Raw genomic sequence first — 26,357 nt, forward strand, 5'->3', positions numbered from 1 at the left:
CTATCTATTTGCAGATGACATGGTAGTACATATAGAAAACTCTAAAGACTATACCAAAAAACCGTATAACTAATAAACAATTTCAGTAAAATTGCAGGATACAAAATTATACAGAAATCAGTTATGTTTCTATGCACTAAGAACAATCTGTTAGAGAAATCAAAACAATCCCATTTACAACAGCATCAAAAAGAATAAAATACTGGGGAGGCCAGATGACTCAGTTGGTTAGAGCGCGAGCTCTCAACAACAAGGCTGCCAGTTCAATTCCCGCATGGGATGGTGGGCTGCACCCCCTGCAAGTAAAGATTGAAAACGGCAACTGGACTTGGAGCTGAGCTGTGCCCTCCACAACTAGATTAAAGGATGACTTGGAGCTTATGGTCCCTGGAAAAACATACTGTTCCCCAATATTCCCCAATAAAATTAAAAAGAAAAAAAAGAAGAAGAAGAAAGCTCTTACCCCTGTTACATTCATGGCTTTGTTGTCATAGTTGTTAGATTCTGTGGTAAAATAGTATAAAACTGTAAAATGAAAGGCTTCTTTCTGGAGAAAGTAGTTAATATATGTAACACCTAGGAGATACTAAACAGAAACTTGAGGGGGCAATATATTTGAAATTGTGAAGGGTAAGCAATTCATATAAAAATCATAAAAATAAATAAAATCTAAAAAAAAGAAAAGATGCTTAGCAACAAATTTAACTAAGGAAGTGAAAAATCTGTTCACTGAAAACTAAGACATTGATGAGAGAAATTGAAGATGGCACAAATAAATGGAAAGATATTCTGTGTTCATAGATTAGAAGAATAATATTGTTAAAATGTCCATATTACCCAAAGTGATCTACAGATTCAGTGCAATCCCTACCAGAATTCCAGTGGCATTTTCAACGGAATAGAAAAAACAATCCTAAAGTTTATATGGAACAGCAAAAAGTCCACAAATAGCCAAAGCAGTCTTGAGCAAGAAGAACAAAGCTGGAGGCATCACAATGCCTGCTTTCAAACTCTATTATAAAGCTATAGTAATCAAAACAGTATGGTATCGGCATTAAAAAAAACAGTTCAATGGAACAGAATAGAGAACCCCCCCCCAAAAAAAACTAAATGCATACGAGGTAGGACAATTAAGTTCACGAACTCATCCTAGACAAAGTGCTACATACTTCATTGCTGAATATTACTACAGCCACCTTCAAAGTATTCCCCTTTGGAAGCTGTGCACCGATGCCAGTGCCTAGGCCACCCTTCAAAGCAATTTTGGAACTCTTTTGCTGGAATGGCCATCAGCACTGTTGTCGTATTATCCTTGACGTCCTGAATGTCATCAAAATGTCTTCCTTTCAATATTTCCTATATCTTTGGGTAAAGAAAGAAGTCACTGAGGCCAAATCAGATGAGTAGGGAGGGTGTTCCAATACAGTTATGTGTTTACTGGCTAAAAATTCCCTCACAGGCAGTGCCATGTGAGCTGGTGCATTGTCATGATGCAAGAGCAGTGAATTGTTGGCAAAAAGTTCAGGTCATCTAACTTTTTCATGCAGCCTTTTCAGCACTTCCAAATAGTAAACTTGGTTAACTGTTTGTCCAGGTAGTACAAATTCATAATGAATAATCCCTCTGATATCAAAAAAGGTTAGCAACATTGTTGCAACAAGTTCATGAACTTAATTGTCAGCCCTTGTGTGTGGTCAATTAATTTTTTTAAAAAAAGATTTTATTGGGGAAGGGGAACAGGACTTTATTGAGGAACAGTGTGTACTTCCAGGACTTTTTTCCAAGTCAAGTTGTCCTTTCAGTCTTAATTGTGGAGGGCGCAGCTCAGCTCCAGATCCAGTTGCTGTTGCTAATTGCAGGGGGCGCTGCCCACCATCCCTTGTGGGACTCGAGGAATTGAACTGGCAACCCTGTGGTTGAGAGGATGCGCTCCAACCAACTGAGCCATCACGAGGCAGCTCAGCTCAAGGTGCCGTGTTCAATTTTTGTTGCAGGGGCGGAGCCCACCATCCCTTGAGGGACTTGAGGAGTTAAACTGGCAACCTTGTGATTGAAAGCCCACTGGCCCATGTGGGAGTCGAACCGGCAGCCTTCGGAGTTAGTAGCATGTTGCTCCAACCACCTGAGCCCTGGTCAATTGACCAGGCTGGCCCTGGTCAATTAATTTTTGACAAAGGTGTCAAGAATATACAATGGGGAAACGATAGTCTCTTCATAAATGGTTTTCGGAAAACTGGATATCCATATATAAAAGAATGAAACTGCACTCTTATCTTACATCATATGCAAAAATCAACTTGAAATGAATTAAAGACTTGAACTTAGGACCTGAAACCATAAACATCCTGGAAAAAAATATATTGGGCATGCTCCTTGACATTGTTCTTGGCAATGATTTTTTTTTTTTTGACACCAATAGCAAAGGCAACAAAGACAGAAATAAACAAGTGGGACTACATTAAAAAGCTGCTTCTAAACAGCAAAAGAAACCATCAGCAAAATAAAAAGACATGGATGGGAAGAAATACTTGCAAACCATATTTCTGATAAGGGGTTATATCCAGAATATACAAAGAACTCATGCAACTCAGAAGCCAAAAAAAAAATCCATCCCAATTAAAAGTGGGCAAAGGACCTGAATAGCCATTTTTCCAAAGAAGACATATAAATGGTGAAGAGGTTCATGAAAAAGGTGTTGAACATCACAAACCATCAGGGCAATGCATATCAAAACCACAGTGAGATATCCTCTCACACCTGTTATGATGTCTGTTATCAAAGTGACAAAAGATGACAGAGGCTGGTGAGGATGTAGAGAAAAGGGAACTCTTGTACACTCTTAGTGGGAATATAATCTGGTACAGCCACTATGGGAAACAATTTGGAGTTTCCTCAGGAAACTAGAAATAGAACGACCATGTGATCCAGCCATCCCATTTCTGAGTATATATACCCAAAGGAAATGAAATCACTATCTCAAAGTGATATCTACACCCCCATATTCGTAGCAGAATTAGTCACAATAGCCAAGGTATGGAAACCATCTCAGTGTCTGTCATTGGGTGAATGGATAAAATAATATGGTATATATACACAATGGAATATTATTCAGCCTTAAAAATTAAGTAAATCCTGTTTGTGACAACATGGTTGAACCTGGAAGGCATTATGCTAAGTGCATTAAGCCAGAAGAGAATGACAAATACCACATGGTATCATTTATATGTGAAATCTTAAAAAAAAAATGTTGAACTAATTGAAACGGTAGAAAAGTGGTTGTCAGGGGCTGGGGAGTGGGTGAAATGGGGGGAGGTTGGTAAAAGGTACAAACTTTCAGTTACGAGATGAATAAAGTCTGAGGATCTAATAATGTATGGTATGGTGATTATGCAGTAACTCCTCACTTAACATCAGTAAGTTCTGCAACTTGAAGCAAAGTGATGTATAATGAAATCAATTTTACCATAAGTTAATTGGTGTAAGTAAGCCTTAAGTTCCTACAGCATCTCATCAACGTTATAATGAAACAATACCGAACAAAACAGTGTTATTCCAGGACCTGCGGTAGTTGATAACACTGTATTGTATTACTGCAGTTTGCTAAGAACATAAATGTTCTCACCAAAAGAAAAAAAAAAGAAAGTAAATATGTGATGTGATAGATGTGTTAATTAACTTGATGGGGCAGGAAATCCTTTCTCAGTATATACATACATATGTCAAACCATCGCATTGTATACTTTAAATGTGTTAAGTTTTGTCATTTATACCTCAATTTAAAAGATCACCTACATAACCCTAATTCTTTAGCAAATAGACAAGCAAAGCCCAAGGAAAGTAACTGATCAAAGACCAGACAACTACCAAGTTGGAAAACTGAGGTTTTAAGGAGTAATCAGAATATGGAGAAAAAATGCAAGGTACCAATCCCCCTTTCCCCTCACATAAGCTTTTGATTTGGGTACTCTGAAAATAGCATTTTACAGAAAATCAACATATAATAGGTGGAATCAGCCATTTATATAAGCATCTTACTCTAAGAAAAAGGTTGATAATTCTTTCTGGTCTAAATTTTCCAACCTACTTGTCTCAAAAAGGAAAATGAATTCTCTCTTTATGAAGATGAAGAACAATTGACTCCTAAGGAAGAATATATAAACTAGAAATCTTGGAAATATTGAAGGTATATTCTTAAGAAAATAGGATTTTTCATCTAAAATTGCACCTTATCGTTTTGTACGAAGTTAAAATAATGTGTTAACAAATTTCTGAAAAGGGGGTATAACCAAAGAGTAAACACTTGGCAATGTATTTCCCACACTGTTAAAAAGAAAAGTACCCTAAAAACAGAGGATTCTTGTCCTTTGGATGCTGATAACCCTGTGAATACATACTTTGATACTAACAGTGAACGTAATTCAGTTACTACTTCAGTTCTATTCTATGTTCATCAAGCAGTCTTCTCGAAAGAAATATGCCAGAGACTGCTTATTGGCCCCCAATATGTCTCCCCTTCCTGAATGAAAATAAAAATTACATGTTTACTGGGTACATGACCATCCGGAAAAAAAGGCAACATTTTATAACCAGCCATGCAGGCCAGATATGACCATGAGATTTAGTTTTTGGCCACTGTGATGAGAAGAAAAGTGTCATGTATTACTTCCAAGTTGTTCCTTATCAGGTTTATCAACCCCACCATATTGACATTTGCGCTGCACAGCTCTGTGTGGTGGGGGCTGTCCTGTGCATTGTAGGATATGCTTAGCAGCCTGCTTGGATTCCACCCGTCACATGTCAGTAGCACCTCCCCCTACTGCGCACTGTGACAACCAAAAACATCTTCAGACGTTGCCAAATGTCCTGAGAACCACGGCTAACAGAAAGTGGCATAACCTCTATTTCCCTTTTCTTTCCTTCCATTGAAGTGTGGATGTGGTGGTAAGCCATCTTAGACAACGCAGCAAGAACTTAGAGGTGGTACAACAATAAAGAGGAGCCTGAGTCCCTGACTCTATAGAGTCACCATACTGAACTGATGTCACTCATGCCCAGACTATTATGTGAGAGAGAAAAAAATTGTTTTTCTATAGCCATGTAGATCATCAGGGATTGACAAACTATGGTCCACAGGCTGAATCTAGCCTCATGCCTGTTTCTAAAAAAGAGAAACACAGCCAACCCATTCATTTGCAGATTGTCTATGGCTGCTTTTGTATTAGAAAAACATAGTAGTGGTGACAGAACATCTGGCCCACAAAGCCTGAAATATTTAAGTATCTAGCCCCTTAAGTAAATGTTTGTTGTTGACCTCTGGTGTAGATAATAATGACACGGAAACTTGTATGCTAAATACTATTCTAAATGCATTGTCTACATTGCCTCATTTAATCTTCACAGTTAATTCATGAGGTAGGTACTATTATCATTCCCATTTTACAGATGAGGAAATCAAGGCAAAGTGATTAAGTAACTTGCCAAAGCTTTGGCGAGGGTGTCGTCTAGTGACAGAGCTGGGATCTGAATTTAGGCAGTCGGCTTCCAAAGCCTGTTGGCAAAGATTGTGTTAATCAATGTAACTGGCTATACATTGATTCAATATCAGTTATCACTAACTCAATAGAATTTAGATCTGCCACTGGAATTATTCTTTAAGTATACCAAGTATCTTTTATTTGACATAACCATGTCTGTATTTTTAAAAGTCAGTCTTTAGAATACAATAGAAATATATTCTTTTTCCTAAACCTTTACATATGCAGACTTTGCATAGTTAATAGTAAAACTAACCCAAAATACACACTGAAAAGCACATTAAGGTCACTGTCATTTTTTCGAAAGTGAATTGGTTCACATCAAGTTCAGGCACAAATTTAGTCTGTGCTTGGTCATATGACTTTAACGTCTACTTTGTAAAATATATTAACTCTCATTTAGCTAAATGAGTAAAAGGGACACAAAAAATATTGAAAGAAATGATGTCCCAAAGCTTCTAAATTTAAAGAAAAACAATCTACAAATTAAAAAAGCCCGATGAAGCACAATTAAGATAAATACCAAGAGATCTATTCCTAAACTCATCCTAGTCACACTGTTGGAATCTAAACACAAAGAGAATATCTTGAAAGCAGCAAGAGAAAAACAACTCATCATGTAGGGGAAGCTATCATGATGTTTGTATCCCCTCAAAATTTGTATGTTGAATTCCCGTCCCCAATGCGATAGTATTTGGAGGTGGGGCCTTTATGAGAGCAGAGCCCTCATGAATGGGATTCGTGTCCTTGTAAAAGAGACACCAGAGAACTCTCTTGCCCTTTCTGCCATGTGAAGTCACAGCAAAAAGATGGTCACCTATGAACTAAGAAGCAGATCCTCACCAGACACCAAATCTGCCACTGCTTTGATCTTGGACGTCCCAGCTTCCAGAATTGTGAGAAATCAATGTTGGTTGTTTAAGCCACCTACTCTGTGGTATTTATTTTATAGCAGTCTGCACAGACGAAGACAGAGAGCATCAATATGGTTAAGAGCTGACTTCACATCAGAACAGTGGAGGCCAGAAGTTAGTAGGAAAGAGCCCTACAACCCTAATGACCCCCTTGAACTATTACTCTCTCTCATTGAAGATATGTTTTAGGTACATGTAGGTTCAGGATTGTTATCTTTCTGGTGAATTATCTCTTTTATTAAAACTATATAAGGACCCTTTTTATTCCTAAAAATGCTTTTGTATTAAAGACCATTAGGTCTCATTTTAGTTTGGCTACGCTAGCTTACCTCTGATGAGTGTATCTTTCTTTCATTGTGGCTCAGTCTTCTCACAGTGGGTCCTGGCTTTATGAAGAGTCTCACTTCTCCTTCTCACCCTTAAACCAGCTCAGTACCATATTTCTATTTAGGGGTGGATTTTAAAACCTGAGCTACCTAGCCATTTGGGGGCAGTGTCTTTGCTTTGTCTCTCAAGGCTCCTTGCTCTGGTTCTTAAGTGTCCCTTTTCATTTCTGAAACTTGAGGATTTCGTTTTTTAATTCATGTTCAACTGTGACACATTTCCCCCTAATTTAGCCAGGGTTTCCTTGAGTTTGTAGCAGGGAAATGGTGTGTTTTGGGGCAAAGACCTGCTGGGTAGTAGTGATAAAAGTCTATTTGCCATGCATAGTTTGCCATGTTACTGTAATAGAAATTCTGTATGTCACGTTTTAAATCAGAGACCGTCAACTTTGGCTACATATTGAGATTACCTGGGAAACTTTGATAAGTACTGATTTCCTGGATCCACCACCAGAAATTCATTTAATGGGTGTGGGATGAGACCTTGGCATTGGGATTTTTCAGAGCTCCCCAAGCGAGTCTAATGTGCAGCCAAGGCTGAGATACACTAAGACTTCAACAGGCTTGGGAGAAAATTGTTTTACTGGGAAACAGAGATGAATATTTTAAATAGTTTTTGCTACCTCTCATATCTTTAAAGTTCAGTTGTTTTCCTCTCTCTACTATGTTTTCCCCTTGAGCCTCTTGACTTTAGAGGTTTTTGACTAGCATGAACAGATCTCTAAATTAGACTTGTACTTTTCTCTCTATATTTACACACCCAAATATTTTTCTCATTAAAGAAGTTAGCTCTAACAGAAATGTTAGATATTTAGTCACTTTAAGATGCCTAAGTATAGTGTGTTTGCTAACTTTTGTTTCAATTTGTTGCTTCCCTTGACGTTTTTCAAGTTTTCCATAAACTACGCCTATTTATGAGTCATAAGAATGTTATAGGGAGAAACTTGTGTTTCTCCCTTGTGTTCTGTACTAACAAGAAAGTCAAGCATGTCTATGACATTACTTTCAATTTTAAAAGGAATTTGTAACTTTGGTGCAATAGTGACATGAGAATTGGCAGTAAGTTGTGAAAAACGAAACTCACTGTTCTTTCTATTCAAGAGTGGATGAAGGATTTAACTGTTGGGGATGCTGGGTTACTTGATATTCTTTGTGACAGAGTAAAAACAGTTCTTTAATCAAGGACTATATTGAATTCCAGGCATTTAGTTACAGATGTTTTCCTTGAAGGGTCAATTGTCCTATGGTATGTGAAGAGAGAATGTGGTGTGTTTGATTATCCAGTGAGCCATTTAGCTTCATGATTTTCCTCTGCTTTTACTCCTGTAAGCTATTCTACAGATTGTACTTGTGATTTCAAAAGGGAAACATGAATTGATTATCTGGGTAATTGACTAGGAAAAGTAGTCATCCAAGTGAAGGTGCACTGAAAATGGATTACTGTCTCTTCACTTATGAAAGACAAAAACTTAGAAAACATTACTTAAATAGGTAATTTGTATACATGGCTTAAAAAGTTCAAACAGCACAAAATGGTAGATCATAAAAAGTAAGTCTTCTAAATATCCACTGTAGCTAAATTACGTTGATGCTATGTACTCTTGATAGGATGTGATGAAAATGGCACTTCTGTGGTTTTCCTTCCAAAAATTCATAACTCCAGTCTAGTCATGAAGAAATCATACAAATTCCATTAGAAGGGCATCCTACAAAATACTTGACCATTATTCCTCGAAATTGTTGAGGTCATCAGAAATAAGGAAAGTCAAAGAAACTGCCACGGACAAGAAGTGCCTAAGGAGACATGGCAACTAAGTATAATATGGTATACTAGATGGGATCCTGGAACAGAAAAAGGACATTAGGTAAAAACTTCAAAAATCTGAATAAATTGTGCACTTTAGTTAATAGTAATGCATTAATACTGCTTCATTAATTGTGGCAAAGGTACTGTACTAATGTAAGATGTTCACCACAGGGGAAACAGTGCGAGGGATATGAGAACGTCTCTGCCGATCTTCTCAATGTTTATGTAACTCTGTTCTAAAAAATAAAAGGTTTTTTTAAAGTCTTCTTCCTTCCCTGAACCTCTCGTACCCTGGTCTAAAGGGAATCACTTCTTGCCATTTTCTTGTGACTCTTTTCAGAGAGATTTTAGCCCAATATAAACATAATGTATATATCCCTTTCCCTTCTGCATAAAAAACAAACAGCAGCAACAAAACCAGACAAATGGCAACATACTATATGTTGTATTCTTACTTCACGTAAGATTGTTGCATATTAACACATATATTCATTAGAATTAATTGTATTTCATTATCTATATATACCACAGTTTAACTGGTCTCCTACTGATCGATAGTTAGGGTTGTTCTATTAGACTGCAATGTATTGGTTTATAACCCTAACATTTGGAACAGAGTTGGCGGTTGGCGTGGTGGGGAGGGGACAGTCAAGTTTTATTTTGATATTTAGTTGGATTAAATGATAGATTTAATATACTTCTCTTTAGAAACAATCAAGTTTTATTTTAATGTTTTGTTAGATTTATTCACTCATTCATTTATTTAGTATCATACTTATCTCTATAAGAGAATTTGAGGCAGGATGTCTCCTATTTAGTTATTTAAATTTTGATGAATATCTGGGAGATGCCTCCTATGTTCTAGTCATAATACCAAATAAGTAATTGAATTGCAGGTGATACAGAAATGTATTGAGATACAGGCTCAGATATGGTTCATGGTGAAATGAGAGACACGGACCCAGAAATACGATCATGTTTCTATGATCTGTGTTAACACTGTGTTACAGCCTACTGAAGAAGCACAGAGGAGGAAGTGCCTACACTATACATTGTATTTTCCGTTGAGTTTTAGGTGTCATTCCAAATGAGCTCAGAAAAGGGAGGTGAAGGTTCATGGTTAACTCAGTTGAATGGTCTTTGTCACCAAGGGAAGGGAATGTCCTCAATTCTCTCCTGTTCATAGTATCTAGAATCAGAGACTTTAGGTTTTTAGAGCAAAGTGAGTCAGCTTTTACTCTAAGTCAGTCTCTGGGAAAATGTCCTGTAAATTGTTTGGACTTATAAGCAGTACAAAATATTCAGTAACACGATTTCCTTACGTTTTAGTATCTATTCCGGAGAGTTATTATATACTCTGGTATGGGAATGCTGCTGCACGCAGCTACGAAACTTGTTCGTTGTTTACCAAGGTTATAGCTAAATATGGAGGAAAACACAACAAAGACGGAGGATAAAGTGTGTGCTTTTCACTAGTTCCTTTTCCTGACAAACAAGGCTTTCCTCCATGAGCTAGCCTTGCTTTTCTTTCTTGTCTAACAGCTTCAAGGATTAGCTCTCTTTTGTTTATTTAATTATATTTATTTTAATTACAAAATAAATAGATGAGTTCGTTCCTACAAGATATTCAAACACTGTTCCCCTTGACTCCAGTCCCACTCCTGTCCACTAAAGGAACCAACTATTCATTGCTCTCTGTTGGGGTGTGTGTGTGTGTGTGTAACATTGATGGTATCATACAAAATGCACTGTCCCATTTGATATGTTCACTTAGCCAGATATATTAGAGGTTATTGTATTAAAGGGCATTTAAAGTCATAACATGTTGTTTGACCTTATTCCATTTCATGGATGTAACAGGATTAATTTAACCTTTCTGCTGTTCTTGGCTTTTTAGGCCGTTACCATTTGGGGATTGTTATTACAAATAATACTGCTGTGAACCCTCTTGTATATTCCTTGTACATTGTGAGAGTTTCTCTAGGTTATCAACAAGTAGATTTGCTACTCATAGGTTTTGTGATTTTAAATTTTGCTAGATATTACTAACATGTTGCATGAGAAAAATAAGGTGTAGAAAAATAAGGTATAGTGGATAGTATAATAACACAGATGTGTCACAGAAACATTCCATTAACCAGACTGATAATGGTTGAAATTTTTAGAGAGAATACTAGACTTCAGAATAGTGGTGAAAGGGATTTTGGCCTTTTCAGCGATGTTTAAGTTTTCATAACAAGAACATATTCATGTATTACTTGAGTTATAAATAGTTACCAATAAAAGTACAGAGATGTTTGAATAATTTATATCTATCTTTATGCTAGTCATAGAAACCAAATTTTAACGATATATCAGGGTGTTGAAAAAAGAAATCAATATATTTCAAAAAGAATTAGATGAAGGTAGTTGAGGATCACATTCTTTGGCCACTGTCATCCCATCAAGTATTTAAGCACCTTGGGTTTTCTAGATTTCATAGTAAAAAGATAAATGTTATTCTAGCTTTCTGTTTACAATGTTTGGATCTAGTACAAGTGACAAAAAATATTTTTAATTTTACTATTGCCTTAATGCCCTTTCATGCAAAATAGAACACTTAAATAATGTCAGTGTTGTGTGAATACAGTAAACAACTGCTTAGATTATGTGGCTCCAAAGAATAGGTTTTTTTTTTTTTTTTTTAATATGTAACTTTTGTTTTTCTTAAAGAGATGTGAAAGCTGGAAATATTCTTCTTGGAGAAGATGGCTCAGTACAGATTGCAGGTAATGATTAGTATTTCTTTTTATTTTGACAATGGTCAGTAGAACCACATTCCTCATCTTTCATAGTTTCTTAGTCAATTTGCTCTTCTCTTCCCTGGACCATTTCTAGTCAAGCATCCTATTTTGGCACCTCCCTGCTGATTTTCAAGATACCCTCTGCTACTCAATCTTCGTTTTTGATCTTAGACATTTTTCTGACCATTACTCATTACCTTTTAGTTATCCACTCTTTATCCTCCATTAGGGTCTTCTTCTATGGGTTCTCATGACATTCTGTACTTTCCTTTAAAGGAGAAGTACTCAAGAAACTTCATTGTGTTTAAGAATAAATACTCCAGAGAAAGGTGATACCGAGCTGCTTCTGTCCTGGCGGGAAAGGGGTATATACCAATTAAGAAGAGGCATCTGAGGGGGGAAGTGCATTTTGGGGAGATTCAGAGCTGAAGAGAGAAGAGTTGGAGTCCAGGGCCTGTAAAAGCGGCTGTCCTGGTGAAATACCCCTTCCTCCAAACTGAGACTCCAGAGTGGCTCTGCTACAGGATTGTTGACAAACAGACCATCTGAACAAACCTCAGCTTAGTCCCATGGGCACTAACCTGGAACAGCCAGGTTATTTGGCAGGAGAAAGATAATCACCCAAAATTTAATTATTTCTTCGGATTTAGGAGATAACTTAGGCACACATCTTCATATCCTAAGGTAAGGGGATATTTTAGCCTAGCCACATAATGCTCTAACATAAAGGAAAAGATAATAAATTTGACTCCTTTAAAATGACCAACTTCTATTCATCAAAAAAAGGAACAGTTTATCATCATCAATAGGTAAAAAAGGCAAACCACAGAGTAAAAAGATATTTGTAGCATGCATAACAGACAAAAGGCTCAAATTTAGAATATATAAAGAGCTCATTACAAAAATGGGCATAAAACTTCCCAAAACATAAATATAATAAAACGTGTTCAGTCTCACTAGTCATCAATTAAATGCAAAGTAGAATAACATTGGATACCATGTTATACTGGCTGACCTGGCGAAAACATCTAACAATACCAGTAGTTAGTGTGGGTGTAAAGCAAGGAAAAATCTCATACTCTGATGTGGGAATGTAAATTAGTATAAACATTTTATTAAGATACGCATACCGTAAGACTGGCTTCTAAGTGTATGGCCTAGAGAAAGTCATGCTTGTGTGTGCCACGGTACTAATAAGCATTGAAAGTTTGAAACAGTCCCAAGTCTTTCATTAGTAGAATGGATCAATAAATTGTGTTTAATTTATACATTAGAATACTATCTAGTGATGAAATTGAATAGAACTACAACTACATACAAAAGCGTTAATAAATTATAAAGCCATAACATGAAAGAATCCAGTCAAATAGAATATACAGCATGTGATTCCATTTATGTAAGTTCAGCACCAGACACAATTGTTCTGTATTGCTTAGAGAAGCAAAATCAAGTGGTGAAAAACGGAAGACGAGGATTCTATGAAGAGGGCAAGTAAGAAGCACCAGAAATCTTTCTCCCCACCTAGACAGCGATTGAACTGGCAGAATCTGTCTCATGTACAGCAGGTCCTCAAATAATGTGTCATTCAATGTTATTTCATTATAATGTTGATGAGATACCATAAGAACTTAACTCTTGTTTATATCAGTAAGCCTGTGGTAAAATTGGTTTCATTATACATCAATTCACTTAAAGTCGCAGAACCTGTTGACGATGTCAAGTACGGCCCTACTGTAACTATTTTGGAATTCTGTAGTCCATTAAAGGCTTGGAAATTCTAAGGGAAGTCTTGGAAGATAAATTGTGATTAATTTTGGCCAGTTTCAGAGCTACTCATTCCTTAACTATCAGCCACATTGCAGGTAGCTGTGCACATGTTTTTGGAGTGGCCTGCACACAGCTTGTGGGAACCATGGTGGGCAAAAAGGATCCTATCCTCCAGATATTAGGGATCTTTGCTCTGATCACTGATTGCTGCTTTTGATCACAAAGGTGAGGGCAAAGAGGTGAGCAGCTGTGGTTGCTGCACCGCCCCCCTGCCAAGTGACTTCCAGGGGGAATTAACCGGTCAGCACCTTTTTTCCTTCTCTTCATTTTTCTTTTCTTTCCCTTTTCGGAGCCAGACATTAGAGACTAGGACATTAAAAAACAACTACATGTACAGGGAAAATTGGAAAGTGACTGCATATGCCCAGGAAAAAGTGCAGAAAAGACCTGAGAAGAACTTAAGTTAACATCTTTGACTGATGCTTGACACAGACACAGCCCACAACAACCAAAAAAAAAATAAAAAAAAAAAGAACAAACCCTGGGAAAGGGGTAGAATATGATCTCCAGAGTTGTCATATTATTAGATTCCAGTCTCCAGTTTTCAACAGTAAAATCACAAGGTATTCAGTGAAACAGGAAAGTGTGACCCACTCAAAGGAAATAAATAAATCAACAAATACTGAAAAAAGACCTGATGGCCAAGCTACTAGACAAAGATTTTAAAACTGCAATATTCAGCATGCTCAGAGAACTAAAGGATGATACAGAGAAACTAAAGAAAACAATGTGTGAACAAACTGAAACTATTACTAAAGAGGGAAAACCTAAATGAAATTCTGGAGCTAAAAAGTGCATTAAGTAGTACTGTGAAATGAAAACTCACTAGAAGAATTTAGTTGAAGATTTGAGCTGACAGAAGAAAAAAATTGGTAAACTTGAAGATAGGGAAGTGGAAATTAGCAAGTCTGGTGAATAGAAAGGAAAAAGGTGAAGGAAAGTGCACAGAGCCTGAGGGACTTGTTGGAAACCATTAAGTGGACTGATATATACATTGTTGGAGGCCCAGAAGAAGAAAGGAGTGGTGAAAATATTTGAAGAAATAATGACAGAAAACATTGCAAATTTGATGAAAGACATGAATATAAACATCCAAGAGACTCAACGATTTCCAAGGAAGATGAGCTCTACGAGACTCACACAAAGACACATTATATTCAAACTTATGGAAGCCAAAGACAAAGAATCTTGAATGCAGCAAGAGAGAAGTGACTCGTCACATACAAGGTTATACTCAATAAGGTTGCCAACAGATTTCTCATCAAAAACTTTTGGAGTCCAGAAGGCAGTGGGCCAATAAATTCAAAGAGCTAAAAGGAAAAAAAAATTGTTAGTCAAGAATCCTATGACCAATAAAACTGTCCATCAAAATTGAGGGCTAAATTAAGACATTCCCAGATAAATAAAAGCTGAGGAAATGTTTCCACTAGACCTACCCTGCAAGAAATACTCAAGGGCGTGCTGCAAAGTGAAATGAAAAGACTAGACAATAACTCCAAGCAGTATGAAGAAATAAAGATCTCAATACAGGTAAATACATGCACGAGTTTAAAAAACATTATTATAAGTATTGTAACAATGGTTTATAGCTCAACTTTTTTTTCTACATGATTTAAGAGACTGATGCATTTAAAAGAATTAGTCCTTTATATTTATGAGCACACAGTGTATTAGGATGTAATTTTGTGACAGCAGCAACCAAAAAGGGTGGGAACAGTGCTGTAAAAGGGAAGAGTTTCTGTATATTACTGAAGGTAAGCTGGTATAAATTCAAATTAGAATGGTATAACTTTAGAATGATAAATGTAATTCCTATGGTAGCCACAAAAAAAGTAGCTATAGAATGTAGACAAAAGGAAATGAGAAATAATTTAAGCATTTCATAACAAAATATCAACTAAACACAAAAGAGGTAATGCAGGAAATGGGAGCAAAACTATTAGATATGTAGACAATAAATAACACAATGACCGAAGTCCCATCTTATCAGTAATTGATTTAACTGTAAATGGATTAACTCTCCAATGAAAAGACAGATTGGCAGAGTGGATAAAAACACATGATCCAAATATATGCTGTCTATAAGGGACTCATTTTAGATCTAAAGTCACAAAATAGATTGAAAATGAAAAGATGGAAAAATACATGCAAATAGTAACCAAACAGAGCAGGGCTGGCTATTCTAATATCAGGTAAAATAGACATTATATCATGAAAGGTTACAGGAAACAAGTACATTGCGTATTAATAGAAGTCAATACAGCAAGATAACATATACATAAAATACACATACGTGTGTCTATATATGTGTATATATATATATATATATATATATATATATATATATATACATACACACACACAACTTACTAAAAGCCATATATGAAAGACCTACAATGAACATTATATTCCATGATGAAAGAGTGAAAGCTTTCCCTGAGTTCAGGAACACAGCAAGGATGTCTGTTTTTGCCACTTCTATTTAACATAGTACTGGAAGATCTAGGTTGAACAATTAGGCAAGAGAAATGAAAGAAATTCAGACTGGAAAAAAAAAGTAAATTATCTCTGCAGATTACATGGGTCTGCACCAAACATTCTGTAAATGATTTGAACTAATAATTAATTTAGCAAAGTAGGATACAAAGTCAACACACAAAGATCAGTTACATTTTATTTACTAACAATGAGCAGTTTGAAAGGAAATTACAAAAACAGTTCCACTTACAAGTAGCATCTAAAAGAATAAAATACATAGTTGTTTACCAAGAGAGGAAATATTTGTACAATGAAAACTACAAAATATTGTTGAAAGAAATTAAAGAAAGCATATATAAATGGAAACATCTCGTGTTCATGGACTGGAACACTATACAGGTTTCTCCAGCTATCCTGAAGTAGATTGTTCCTGTGAACCCTTCAGTAAGACAAAATGGTGTAAAGCGAATAGTATTCCTCACTTTTAGAAAGTTCACATCATGCCACTTGCTTTCACAAAGGACCTGCATTAGTATGGTAATGGATTTGTTGGTAAAAGCAAAAATCCTGTTTGCATTTCTCTCGGTTAGTGAAAACAGGTGCTCATGTAGGTCTTTTCATAAAAGCAAAGTGGCATAATGCAAACTTTAGAAAAGCGGGGTATACCTGTATTGTTAAAATGCCAAGACTACCCAGTGGTCTACAGATTCAATGCAATCACTATCAAAATCACTAACAATGATGTTTTTGTAGAAATAGAAAAACCCATCCTAAAATTCCTCTGGAATCTCAGGTAACCTCAAATACCCAAGACAATCTGGGAAAAGAATGAACAGAGCTGGAGGATTCCACACTTCCTATTTTCAGAACTTAATGCACAGCGACAGTGAAAAACAGCATCTTGTGGGCCTAAAGAGAGACATAGAGACAAATGGAATAGAAATGAGAGCCCAGAAGTAAACCCTTGTGTATGGTGAAAGGATTTTGACAAGGGTGCCAAGACTATTCAGTGGGGAAAGGACAAATGGTTCTGAGAAAACTATCTAACCCTTATCTAATACCATGTACAAAAATTAATTCAAAATGGATCAAAATCCTAAGTGTAAGACCTAAAACAATGAAACTCTTAGAAGAAAGCAGAGCAAAAGTTTCAAGACATTGGGTTTGGCATTGACTTCTTTGATATGATGCCAAAGGCACAGACACCAGAAGAAAAAGACAAATAGGCCTTTATGAAAATTTAAAAATTTTATACCTCAAAAGACAGTACCAACAAAGTGAAAAGGCAACCCATGGAATGGCAGAAAATATTTGCAAATCACATATATAGCAAAAGACTAATAATATCCAGAATATATAGAGAACTCCTAGAACTTAAAAGAATGGTTTAAAAATGGGCTTGAATAGACTTACTCTAGAAAAGATATACAAATGGCCAATAAACACATGAAAAGATACTCAACATCACTAATTATTAAAACTACAAGGTGATACTACCTCACGCCCATCAGGATTGCTACTATCAAAAAAAAAGGGCGGGGGCCAGCCCGGTGGCTCAGGCGGTTAGAGCTCCATGCTCCTAACTCCGAAGGCTGCTGGTTTGATTCTCACATGGTCCAGTGGGCTCTCAACCACAAGGTTGCCAGTTCAACTCCTGGAGTCCCGCAAGGGATGGTGGGCAGTGCCCCCTGCAACTAAGATTGAACATGGCACCTTGAGCTGAGCTGCCTCCCGGATGGCTCAGTTGGTTGGAGCGCGTCCTCTCAACCACAAGGTTGCTGGTTCGACTCCCGCAAGGGATGGTGGGCAGCGCCTCCTGCAACTAAGATTGAACTCGACACCTTGAGCTGAGCTGCCGCTGAGCTCCTGGATGGCTCAGTTGGTTGGAGCGCGTCCTCTCAACCACAAGGTTGCTGGTTTGACTCCCGCAAGGGATGGTGGGCTGTGCCCCCTGCAACTAGCAACAGCAACTGGACCTGGAGCTGAGCTGCGCCCGCCACAGCTACGACTGAAAGGACAACAACTTGAAGGTGAACGGCACCCTCCACAACTAAGATTGAAAGGACAACAACTTGACATGGAAAAAAGGTCTGGAAGTACACAATGTTCCCCAATAAAGGCCTGTTCCCCTTCCCTCATAAAATCTTTTTTAAAAGGGAAATAACAACATGGATGTGGAGAAATTGGAATCCTTGTTCACTGTTGGTCAGAATGTAAAATGGTACAGCTGCCCTGGAAAACAGTATGGCATTTCCTCAAACAAAATACCAAATGATCCAGCAATTTCTGGATATGTAACCCCAAAGAACTAAAAGCAGGGACTCAAACAGATATTTGTACACCCATTTTTATAGCAGCATTATTCACAGTGGCTAAATCGTGGAAACAACCGAAGTGTTCATCAGTGGATGAATCGATACACAAAATGTCATATATACATATAATAGAATGTTATACAGCCTATGAAGGAAGGAAATTCTGACGTCCTCCAACATGGATTAACCTTGAGGACATTATGCTAAGTGAATAAGCCAGTTATAAACAGACAAATATAGTATGATTCCACTTGAGGTACTTAGTCAGAATCATAGAGATGGAAAGTAGAATGGTGGTTGCCAGGGACTAGGGGAGGGGGCATTGGGGAGTTATTGTTTAATAGATATAGAGTTTCAGTTTGGGAAGATGAAATGAAAAGAAGGGATTGGAGCAAGGAGGAAATTCTGAGATGATATATTGGGGTGGAGAGGAATGGAATGAAGGACCTGGTAAAGTGTGTCTTAATTTAGTCAAGAAGTTCAGCAGGAGGAAGATATCATTCTGTTTGTATATAGGTCTATAACTACATTATATTATTTTCCTATTCATTTATGTTACTTTACTTTTAATACCTTGATGTTGTATTCTATTTTAGACTTTGGGGTTAGTGCTTTTTTAGCAACTGGTGGTGATATTACCCGAAATAAAGTGAGAAAGACCTTTGTTGGAACCCCTTGCTGGATGGCACCCGAAGTTATGGAACAGGTACTGTGTCTTTTTGAAATGGTTTAGGGTTCTGTTATGAAATTGAAAAACACTGAGTAGTGTTTGCTTTTGTTTGTTATACTAGGTTAGCATTGGGAAATACATGTCTCTGTTCCTTGGTTAAAACTTTGGTCCTCCCTTTAAAAAAAAAAAAGACTGTAGAACTTTACAAAGGACATATGAAACTCAGGGTTTATATCAAAGACAACCTAAGGAATAATATAATGAAGATTGGTTTAATAATATTTCCCTTAATTAAATTAAATTCCCTAAATTAAATCTTTTTACATGTACTTTTGTTGCTGTGGTTCTTGAGGGACTAGGTTTTTCCATGTCCCCATCTCCCATTTGCTCTCAGACAACTACAGTCTGATGTCACTCATCCTGTCACCTTACAGAAACTGCTAAGTCTCAAAACCAGTTCTCATTTCTTGTTCCTTGTTCTCTCTGTGACATTTTACACTATTGGCCATTCCCACCTTTCACTTCCTTAGCTTCCCTACGCAGTATTCTCATTGTTTTCTACTTGTCAGGCCATTTCTCTGACTTCTCTGGCTTTCTTTCTACTGTTAAATGACTCTGCTCCCCAGGACCTTGTTCTTGACCTCTGTTTGTCTCTGACATGCTCACTAGATGTTCTCTTTGCTTCCCCCCTATTATTTATTTCTAAATTATATCCAGTCCAGTCTTGTTTCCTCAGCCTCTAGGTAGATATTTCTAACTCCCTATGGGTGTTTTGCAGACATGTCTTATTTGTATATCAAACTCAGTATGTAGAACTGAATTTACTTTTCACTCTGTTACAATGCCCGTCTTCACCCTGTTGGTGAGGGAAGGATTCCCACCCTAGGGTTATGTGGATGGTTTAGCACACAACGTGTGACACTGAATCAATGAGGTTGACAGCAGTTACTTGGTTGGTGCAAAAGCAATAGTGGTTTAAGCATTTAAAAATAATTGTTTAAAAGTTTAAAAACAATTACTGATAATTGCATATACACATAGCTGGGGCGAAATAGGACACTGAATGTCACGCAGGTTGTACTCAGGAAGAGAGTGAACCTATACTGTGGCAGACAGGCTTTGTAGTAGTAGCAAGAGTGAGATGCCCCTTGGTTTCCTTCTGTGGATGTGATTGGCTCATTAGAATAATTCTGAGGGCTGGCAGCGACCTGAAACCTGCTACTCAGGGGTAAGTAGGAACTACACCTGCTCCAATTGATAATAAGGTTGTTCGGCTAGGATACCTTATCCTCAGGAGCAAGGGGGAGGGTAACTTGCCCTTAGGTCATTAGAGACCCTTCTATTTACCAGATGTCAAGACAGCACAGAATATGGAGCTTTAATTTTAGGTCTCAAACCATACATTCCCAAAACTATTTCTCCTATATTGCTTAGAATAGAAAACTGAAATATTTACTTGTATAATGTACTGGTAACAGTATAACAGGAGAGAAATTTGGCAAGATATTCACACCAACAACTTTAAAAATATTCATACTTTTTTTTTAATTAAATTTATTGGGGTGACAATTGTTAGTAAATTTACATAGATTTCAGTTGTACAATTCTGTATTACATCGTCTATAAATCCCATTGTGTGTTCACCACCCAGTCAGTTCTCCTTCCATCACCATATAAAAAATATTCATACTTTTTGTAACTTTTTTTTCATTATAAAAATTAAGGTGATAAAACAATACCATAGCATAGGAAATTTTGAAAACAAAAGACTCACCACCACTGCCTAACATTTTGTTCTAGTTTTTACATATTTTTATAGCCTATATACCTGTTTGTAATAGTATCAAAACTTATGAACAATTTTGTATTCTTTTTTCTTCATAAGTGCTTTATCACAGGTGGTTTTCTGTATTTTCATATATAATTCATTACCACTGCTTTTAGTTAATATAGTATTTCTTTAAGTGAATATATCATATTTAACAATTTCCCCATTGTGATGAACATTCATTCAGGTTGCCCCTTTTTCAATTTTAAAATTTTTGCTTTTACCAAGTATATTTTGCTTTTGCCTACTTTAGATTATTTTATTGGTTTAAAGCAGGGGTGTCCAAACTGCGGCCTGCGGGCCAACTGTGGCCCGTGATCCATTGTTAATTGGCCCGCAACAAATTCCAAAAATATATTTAGTTTACTTAAATAAACCAGGTAAGGCAATACGTACTTCACCTTGAGTGAGTGGCCCAGCTGTTTGTGTATTTTACCGCATATGGCCCTTGGTGAAAAACTTTGAAAAAAGTTTGGACACCCCTGGTTTAAAGTTTATGAACACTTTCATGGTCCTTGATACAGGTTTGAAGCTACCTTTTACAAGTGCACTTAGGGTAAAAGTCATCATGTACATCTCTCTGTTCTTTTCAGGTCCGAGGTTATGATTTCAAAGCTGACATCTGGAGTTTTGGGATCACAGCAATTGAACTGGCCACAGGGGCAGCTCCTTACCATAAGTATCCGCCAATGAAGGTGAGGCTCACATTCCAAATACTGCCCCACCTCATGTCCCAATACCTTTTCGGAGCCTTTCTGCATTTGACATTTTTATCCGTAGAATTCTGCCCTGTATTCCTTGTATCTCCTGTAGCAGTTGAAATCTGTATTAGATGTTTGGTGTTTAGCGTTGGATGACTCTACATTGTAGTGGACATTTTTGTATGATGACTCTCCATCTTCTGACTCGGTAATCAGTTTGATATTAGGATCTGATGTCTCTCATTTTAGTGTGTGTTCCTTACAGTCACCTGTGTAGGACAGCCTTAATATGGGGATGCTGATCATTTCTACTTCATAAGGTCGTTGGCAGGGTTACATATTAATAGTAATTACAGCTGACACTCATTGAACATTTACCTGTGCCTGGCACTGTTTTAAGTGCTTTTCATATATTTGGTAAGATAATTCATGCACAGTGTCCATGTGCCATACATAAGTATTATTCTCATTATTATTGAATAAAAGTTCAAGTAAAAGTTTGCTTTGTAGTTGGGCACTAAGCAGTTTCTTATGAAAAGGCTTATAATTACATCCTGATGTGATATGATAGTTAACCTGAAACGTAGTTAGTAATCCTGCCTCCAACCTTAGTGCCAGAGTGAGTTTTTGGGGTTTCAAGATGGTACTGCCAGTACTGTTGGTAATTGGTTTTATCTGTGTGACCCCTTAGTTCTAATATGCACATGAGTTCTATTCTTCTGCTTGTAGCTGTAGCTATTGCATATAGTTCTGCTTGCTCACTTTACAAGATACCCTATGACTGTTTAAAATGTCAAACCACTATTGTGAATTGTTGTCATATTGATATTCACATCTGTATGATCTTAGTACACTTAAAATGTCATTCTGTTCCCTTTAAGGCGCTAACATTGTAGAGAGGGACAAAACCAGTAAAAAGATATTATGAAAAATCTCTGTATCATCTCTCCATATTCAAAATATACATGTATTGACGTGCATATATTATTGGTGAAATTTTGATTCTGTGAAAGGTTAGTGATGTTTTAAGGCCATGGTTTTCGTAAAGGTTGAAGATTCTTAGGAGGAAGTGGATGTTCATAAGGATTTACAAAGGATTTCCCCCCTAACCCCCACTCTGGTTCAAGCCGTTGTATCTCAGTCTAGTCGTGTAGGACACAGCTCCCTGGCCCATGCTGGTATTATGAGCCTTGTGTTCCCCTGGCTGAGGCAGTTGGTCGCTGGTCGGTAGTCAGCCGCTCACAGCAGTCCACGGCAGCACTCAGCAGCCCGCGGCAGCTCACGCCAAGCTCTGGCTGCTCACAGCATCCCAGGTCCAGGGAGAGCTGTTCACAATCTTAGTTGTAGAAGGTGCAGCTCACTGGCCCATGTGGGAATCGAACCAGCGACCTCGGCGTTAGGAGCATGGCGCTCTAATCTCCTGAGCCACTGGGCTAGCCTGGATTTTTTTTTTTTTAAATAACTGTAAAGTGGGAGGCTATTTTTAAGCCAAAGAAATGGCTAATTTTTTAAAAAAGGAGGTTGGGGGAGCATGAGATTTACTTTTCATTCATTATAGGCAGGACTCCTGCCTATAGCCAGATGTTAACCTATTTGCTCAAAATGAGAAATATCACCAACCTTAGTAATTCCGTTTCAGTAAATGTAAATCTGAAAAGCAAGTAATAATTCTGATTATACCCCCCTTTTATTTTTTAGTGTTGTCTTGGTGTTTAGAAAATAGCTTATACTTCATAAAAAAGTCAAACAGTATAGAAAAACACAAATAACCCCAAGTCCCATCACATAAATATGACTTTCATTACTTACATCTCTGTGAATCAAGCTAGTATGTTGCCATGAAAGTCAAAGTCAAAGAAGGAAGAGATGGACAGCATAGTCAGTTAATTCAGGGAAGGTAGGAAAAATGAGAACTTTAAAAAATAGGCTGTATCTTTGTTAACGAGGACATCATCAGTAATTTCTATGATAGAAGTTTCTGAGGAGTTCCAGGAAGAGAGGGCCAGATTACAAGGTGTCAGGTTGAAACAGAGCCATGAATAGGTGAAGTCAGCAAGGTCACACTCTGAATTTTGCTATGGTTTTAATATTGTTTTAAAGCTAGTTTGGCTGGATAAGAATGGGGACAGAAGACATGAAGAAAGGACTAACCAAAGAACATAACGGTGTTGATGCAGTTGAGCTCTGGCAGGCACGTCACCTGGGAAGCCAACTTTCTATAGGATATTGTTTATGTAGAAAACACCTAAATACTCTGGGTTCTGAACAGCTGATCTAGATATGAGCCTGTAGAAAATAAAATCTGCTTGTATGTTGGGGGTTGTCTATATTGAAAAATGTCGGCCACAGTATTTAACATTACTGAGTCTTAAGTTTTTATTATATTGAAAATTGTTACAGGTTTTGATGCTGACACTGCAAAATGATCCTCCTTCTTTGGAAACTGGTGTTCAAGATAAAGAAATGCTGAAAAAATATGGAAAATCATTTAGGAAAATGATTTCGTTATGTCTTCAAAAGGATCCCGAAAAAAGGTAAAATATGAGATAAAGCTTACTTTTCTCTTCATCTAATATGTAATTCATTGTGGGAAGTCTAGGAATCACATACATACATATGTAGGGAATTATTTGTTCATATTCAAAGAAACTATAAACTATAAAAGAATAATACACAGACCATTACCCTAGGTTGGAAATGAATAAATTGCTTTCTTCTTTTTAGTATATGATGTATCCTAAATAATCCTGGTTAATTTCTTATAATTATGAATTTGTGTGTTGTGAATTCTGTATTAATAAAATGTCAAATTAGTGGTAGGGCTTGTTTTTAATTTGCATTTAAAAATTACAAGTAAAATATCTTAATGCTGCTTACAGTTTTAATAATAAAAGAAATATACATAGCAAATGTTTAAATATAATTATATTTATTTCTTTATAGGAAAGATATTTTAGTAAGTGAACCAAAAATTTGAAGAGCTTACGTTGTTAACACTAGGCAGATTGGATGACAAGCAAATAAATAACCATGATCATCTCTTGTGTATCTTTATGAATTAAACAGAATCATAGAATATTGGAGATCCTTGAGTACAGCCTTTTATGACGTCAACCAGTTACCTAGTCATAGAGGTGGGACTTGAATTCAAAACTCCTGATTTCTAACCTCGGGCTCTGCTCCCACTATATCTTATTTTTCTGTTTCGCATATATATTCCATTCAATTTCTTAGCACTAAGAGGTCTTTAAGTTTGATTTCTCTAATGATCAACAAAAGAAAATGGTTTTAGTTGACTTTCATATATTTAATGGGGCTTCAGAATTTACTGTTGGAAATATTGGAAAGGATAAGGAAAATACAGGGAGCAAAGTTCAAACCTGTGTTTTTAGAACTTTTTTTCTGTTTCTGAATAAATTGGTATAAAAGATAGGGAACAGTTTTGCCTCTGCCAAGTTAGTTGACTAAAATAACAGAATTCTCTTGTTACAAACACCCAGAAATGCTGGATAAGTCTAATCAAACTTAAAAAAACCAATCCAGAGATGAGCTTGCAATAAAGGGAAGTCCTTAGATGCCAGAAGTAATGAAGAAGCCATAAATTAGAGAAGAAAAATCCTGTGGCTGCCTGCAGTGAGGCACTATCCATTCTCACTTCCACATGGGGACTGGAAATGAGATATGGTGCCCGTCCAATGGAGATTTGGAACTGAGATCTCTACTTAAAGCTAGGACCACAAGTCTGCATCCTGAATGAAAAGATAGTCCAGAAAATAAAAAATCTGTCCATTGTCACAAAGACATAGCAAAAAACCTCTGCTGAATAATCAAGCCTCCGACCTGCACATTCTGCAGGTTTACAGTCTTCATTTATACTACCCATGTTATCCAGGAAACTACAGGATTAGAAAGTAAAATTATTTCCAAGCCAGTTTTATTTTTGGCAGAAGCTATCGTAAAACTGCACTATTAGAACACTTCACAAAACCCAAGTCTGTGAGATTCTTGCACATAATGCCCCACTGAAGAGAAGACTACAATCCAAAACTACAAAACAGAGTGAAACACTACACTGGGAACTAGAGTCAGCAGACACCACAGGCAGAAGGATTAGTGCTCCAAGAACTTTGGGTAATGCAAAGATCCCTGAAAAGACCATTAAATAAGTGTATTTAAAATAATTTAAAATCTTAACCATAAGAAAAGAATGTGATTATGACCTAAAAGAAAAAAGATCAAAATCAAATAGAACTGCTAGAAATGACAAATACAGTAATTAAAATTAAAAACTTAATGGACTCCCTTACTCATGTGTGACTAGACTTGCTTTTTAGTGACTTGCTTTTGACTAATAGAGCATGAAAAAGGGAAAACAACAATGTTAGAGTAGAGAAACCTGACAGACACCTTATTCCCACCTTCTTCAAGTGATCAAGGTTACCATCACCAATAATAAGACACATTGATTATTATATACTCCTCGATACGATGCAGAGAGGACATATCACCCCTTTGAGGTAGTGTAGTCTTCCCCCAAATCTACAACTTCAGGCTGTCATGAGGAAACATCAGACAAACCCAGACTGACAAATACGCTGCAGACTACCTGACCAGTACTCTTCAAAAGTGTTAAGGAAAGGAAAGACTGAGGCAGTGGCACAGAGTGGAGGGGCCTAAGGAGACATGGGACTAAATACGACATGGTGTCCTGGGTTCAATCCTGGAACAGAAAAAGGATATTAGTCAAAAAACGGGGGAAATCTGTAGTTTAGTTAATGGTACTGTGCCAATGTTAATATTTTTAGTTAATTTCTTGATAATTGTAATACAGTTATGTAAAATATTAGCATTAGGGGAAGCTGGTGAAGGGTATGTAGGAACTCTACATCTTTGCATCACTTCTGTAAATCTAAAATTATTTAAAAATAAAAAGCGTTTTTAAAAAGAAGATCTGGAAGCTATAGAACATCTATTCCAGTTTGTAAACCAAAATTATATCTTATTTAGAACACTTCTAAGTTAAAAAAAAAAAAAACAAACCCTCAGTAGACTGGTTAAACAGAACAGCCAATAAAACAAAAAAGAGAGAATTATTGACTACAACCCTGTTTCCCTGA

The 26,357-nt window shown here is 36.8% G+C and overlaps 1 protein-coding gene across 1 annotated transcript in view; it reads left to right on the forward strand.

The window, feature by feature from the left end:
* Positions 1-26,357, forward strand: part of OXSR1 (oxidative stress responsive kinase 1) — an 81,929-nt gene that overhangs the window by 34,057 nt on the left and 21,515 nt on the right. Inside the window, exons 5-8 of the mRNA XM_081072267.1 lie at positions 11,351-11,406; positions 18,638-18,747; positions 21,133-21,234; positions 23,641-23,774. Coding sequence (XP_080928393.1) covers positions 11,351-11,406; positions 18,638-18,747; positions 21,133-21,234; positions 23,641-23,774 — 402 coding nt within the window. The remainder of the gene's footprint in view (positions 1-11,350; positions 11,407-18,637; positions 18,748-21,132; positions 21,235-23,640; positions 23,775-26,357) is intronic.

The sequence above is a fragment of the Rhinolophus hipposideros genome (genome assembly GCF_964194185.1).
Source record: "Rhinolophus hipposideros genome assembly, chromosome: 14".
Classification (NCBI taxonomy): domain Eukaryota; kingdom Metazoa; phylum Chordata; class Mammalia; order Chiroptera; family Rhinolophidae; genus Rhinolophus; species Rhinolophus hipposideros.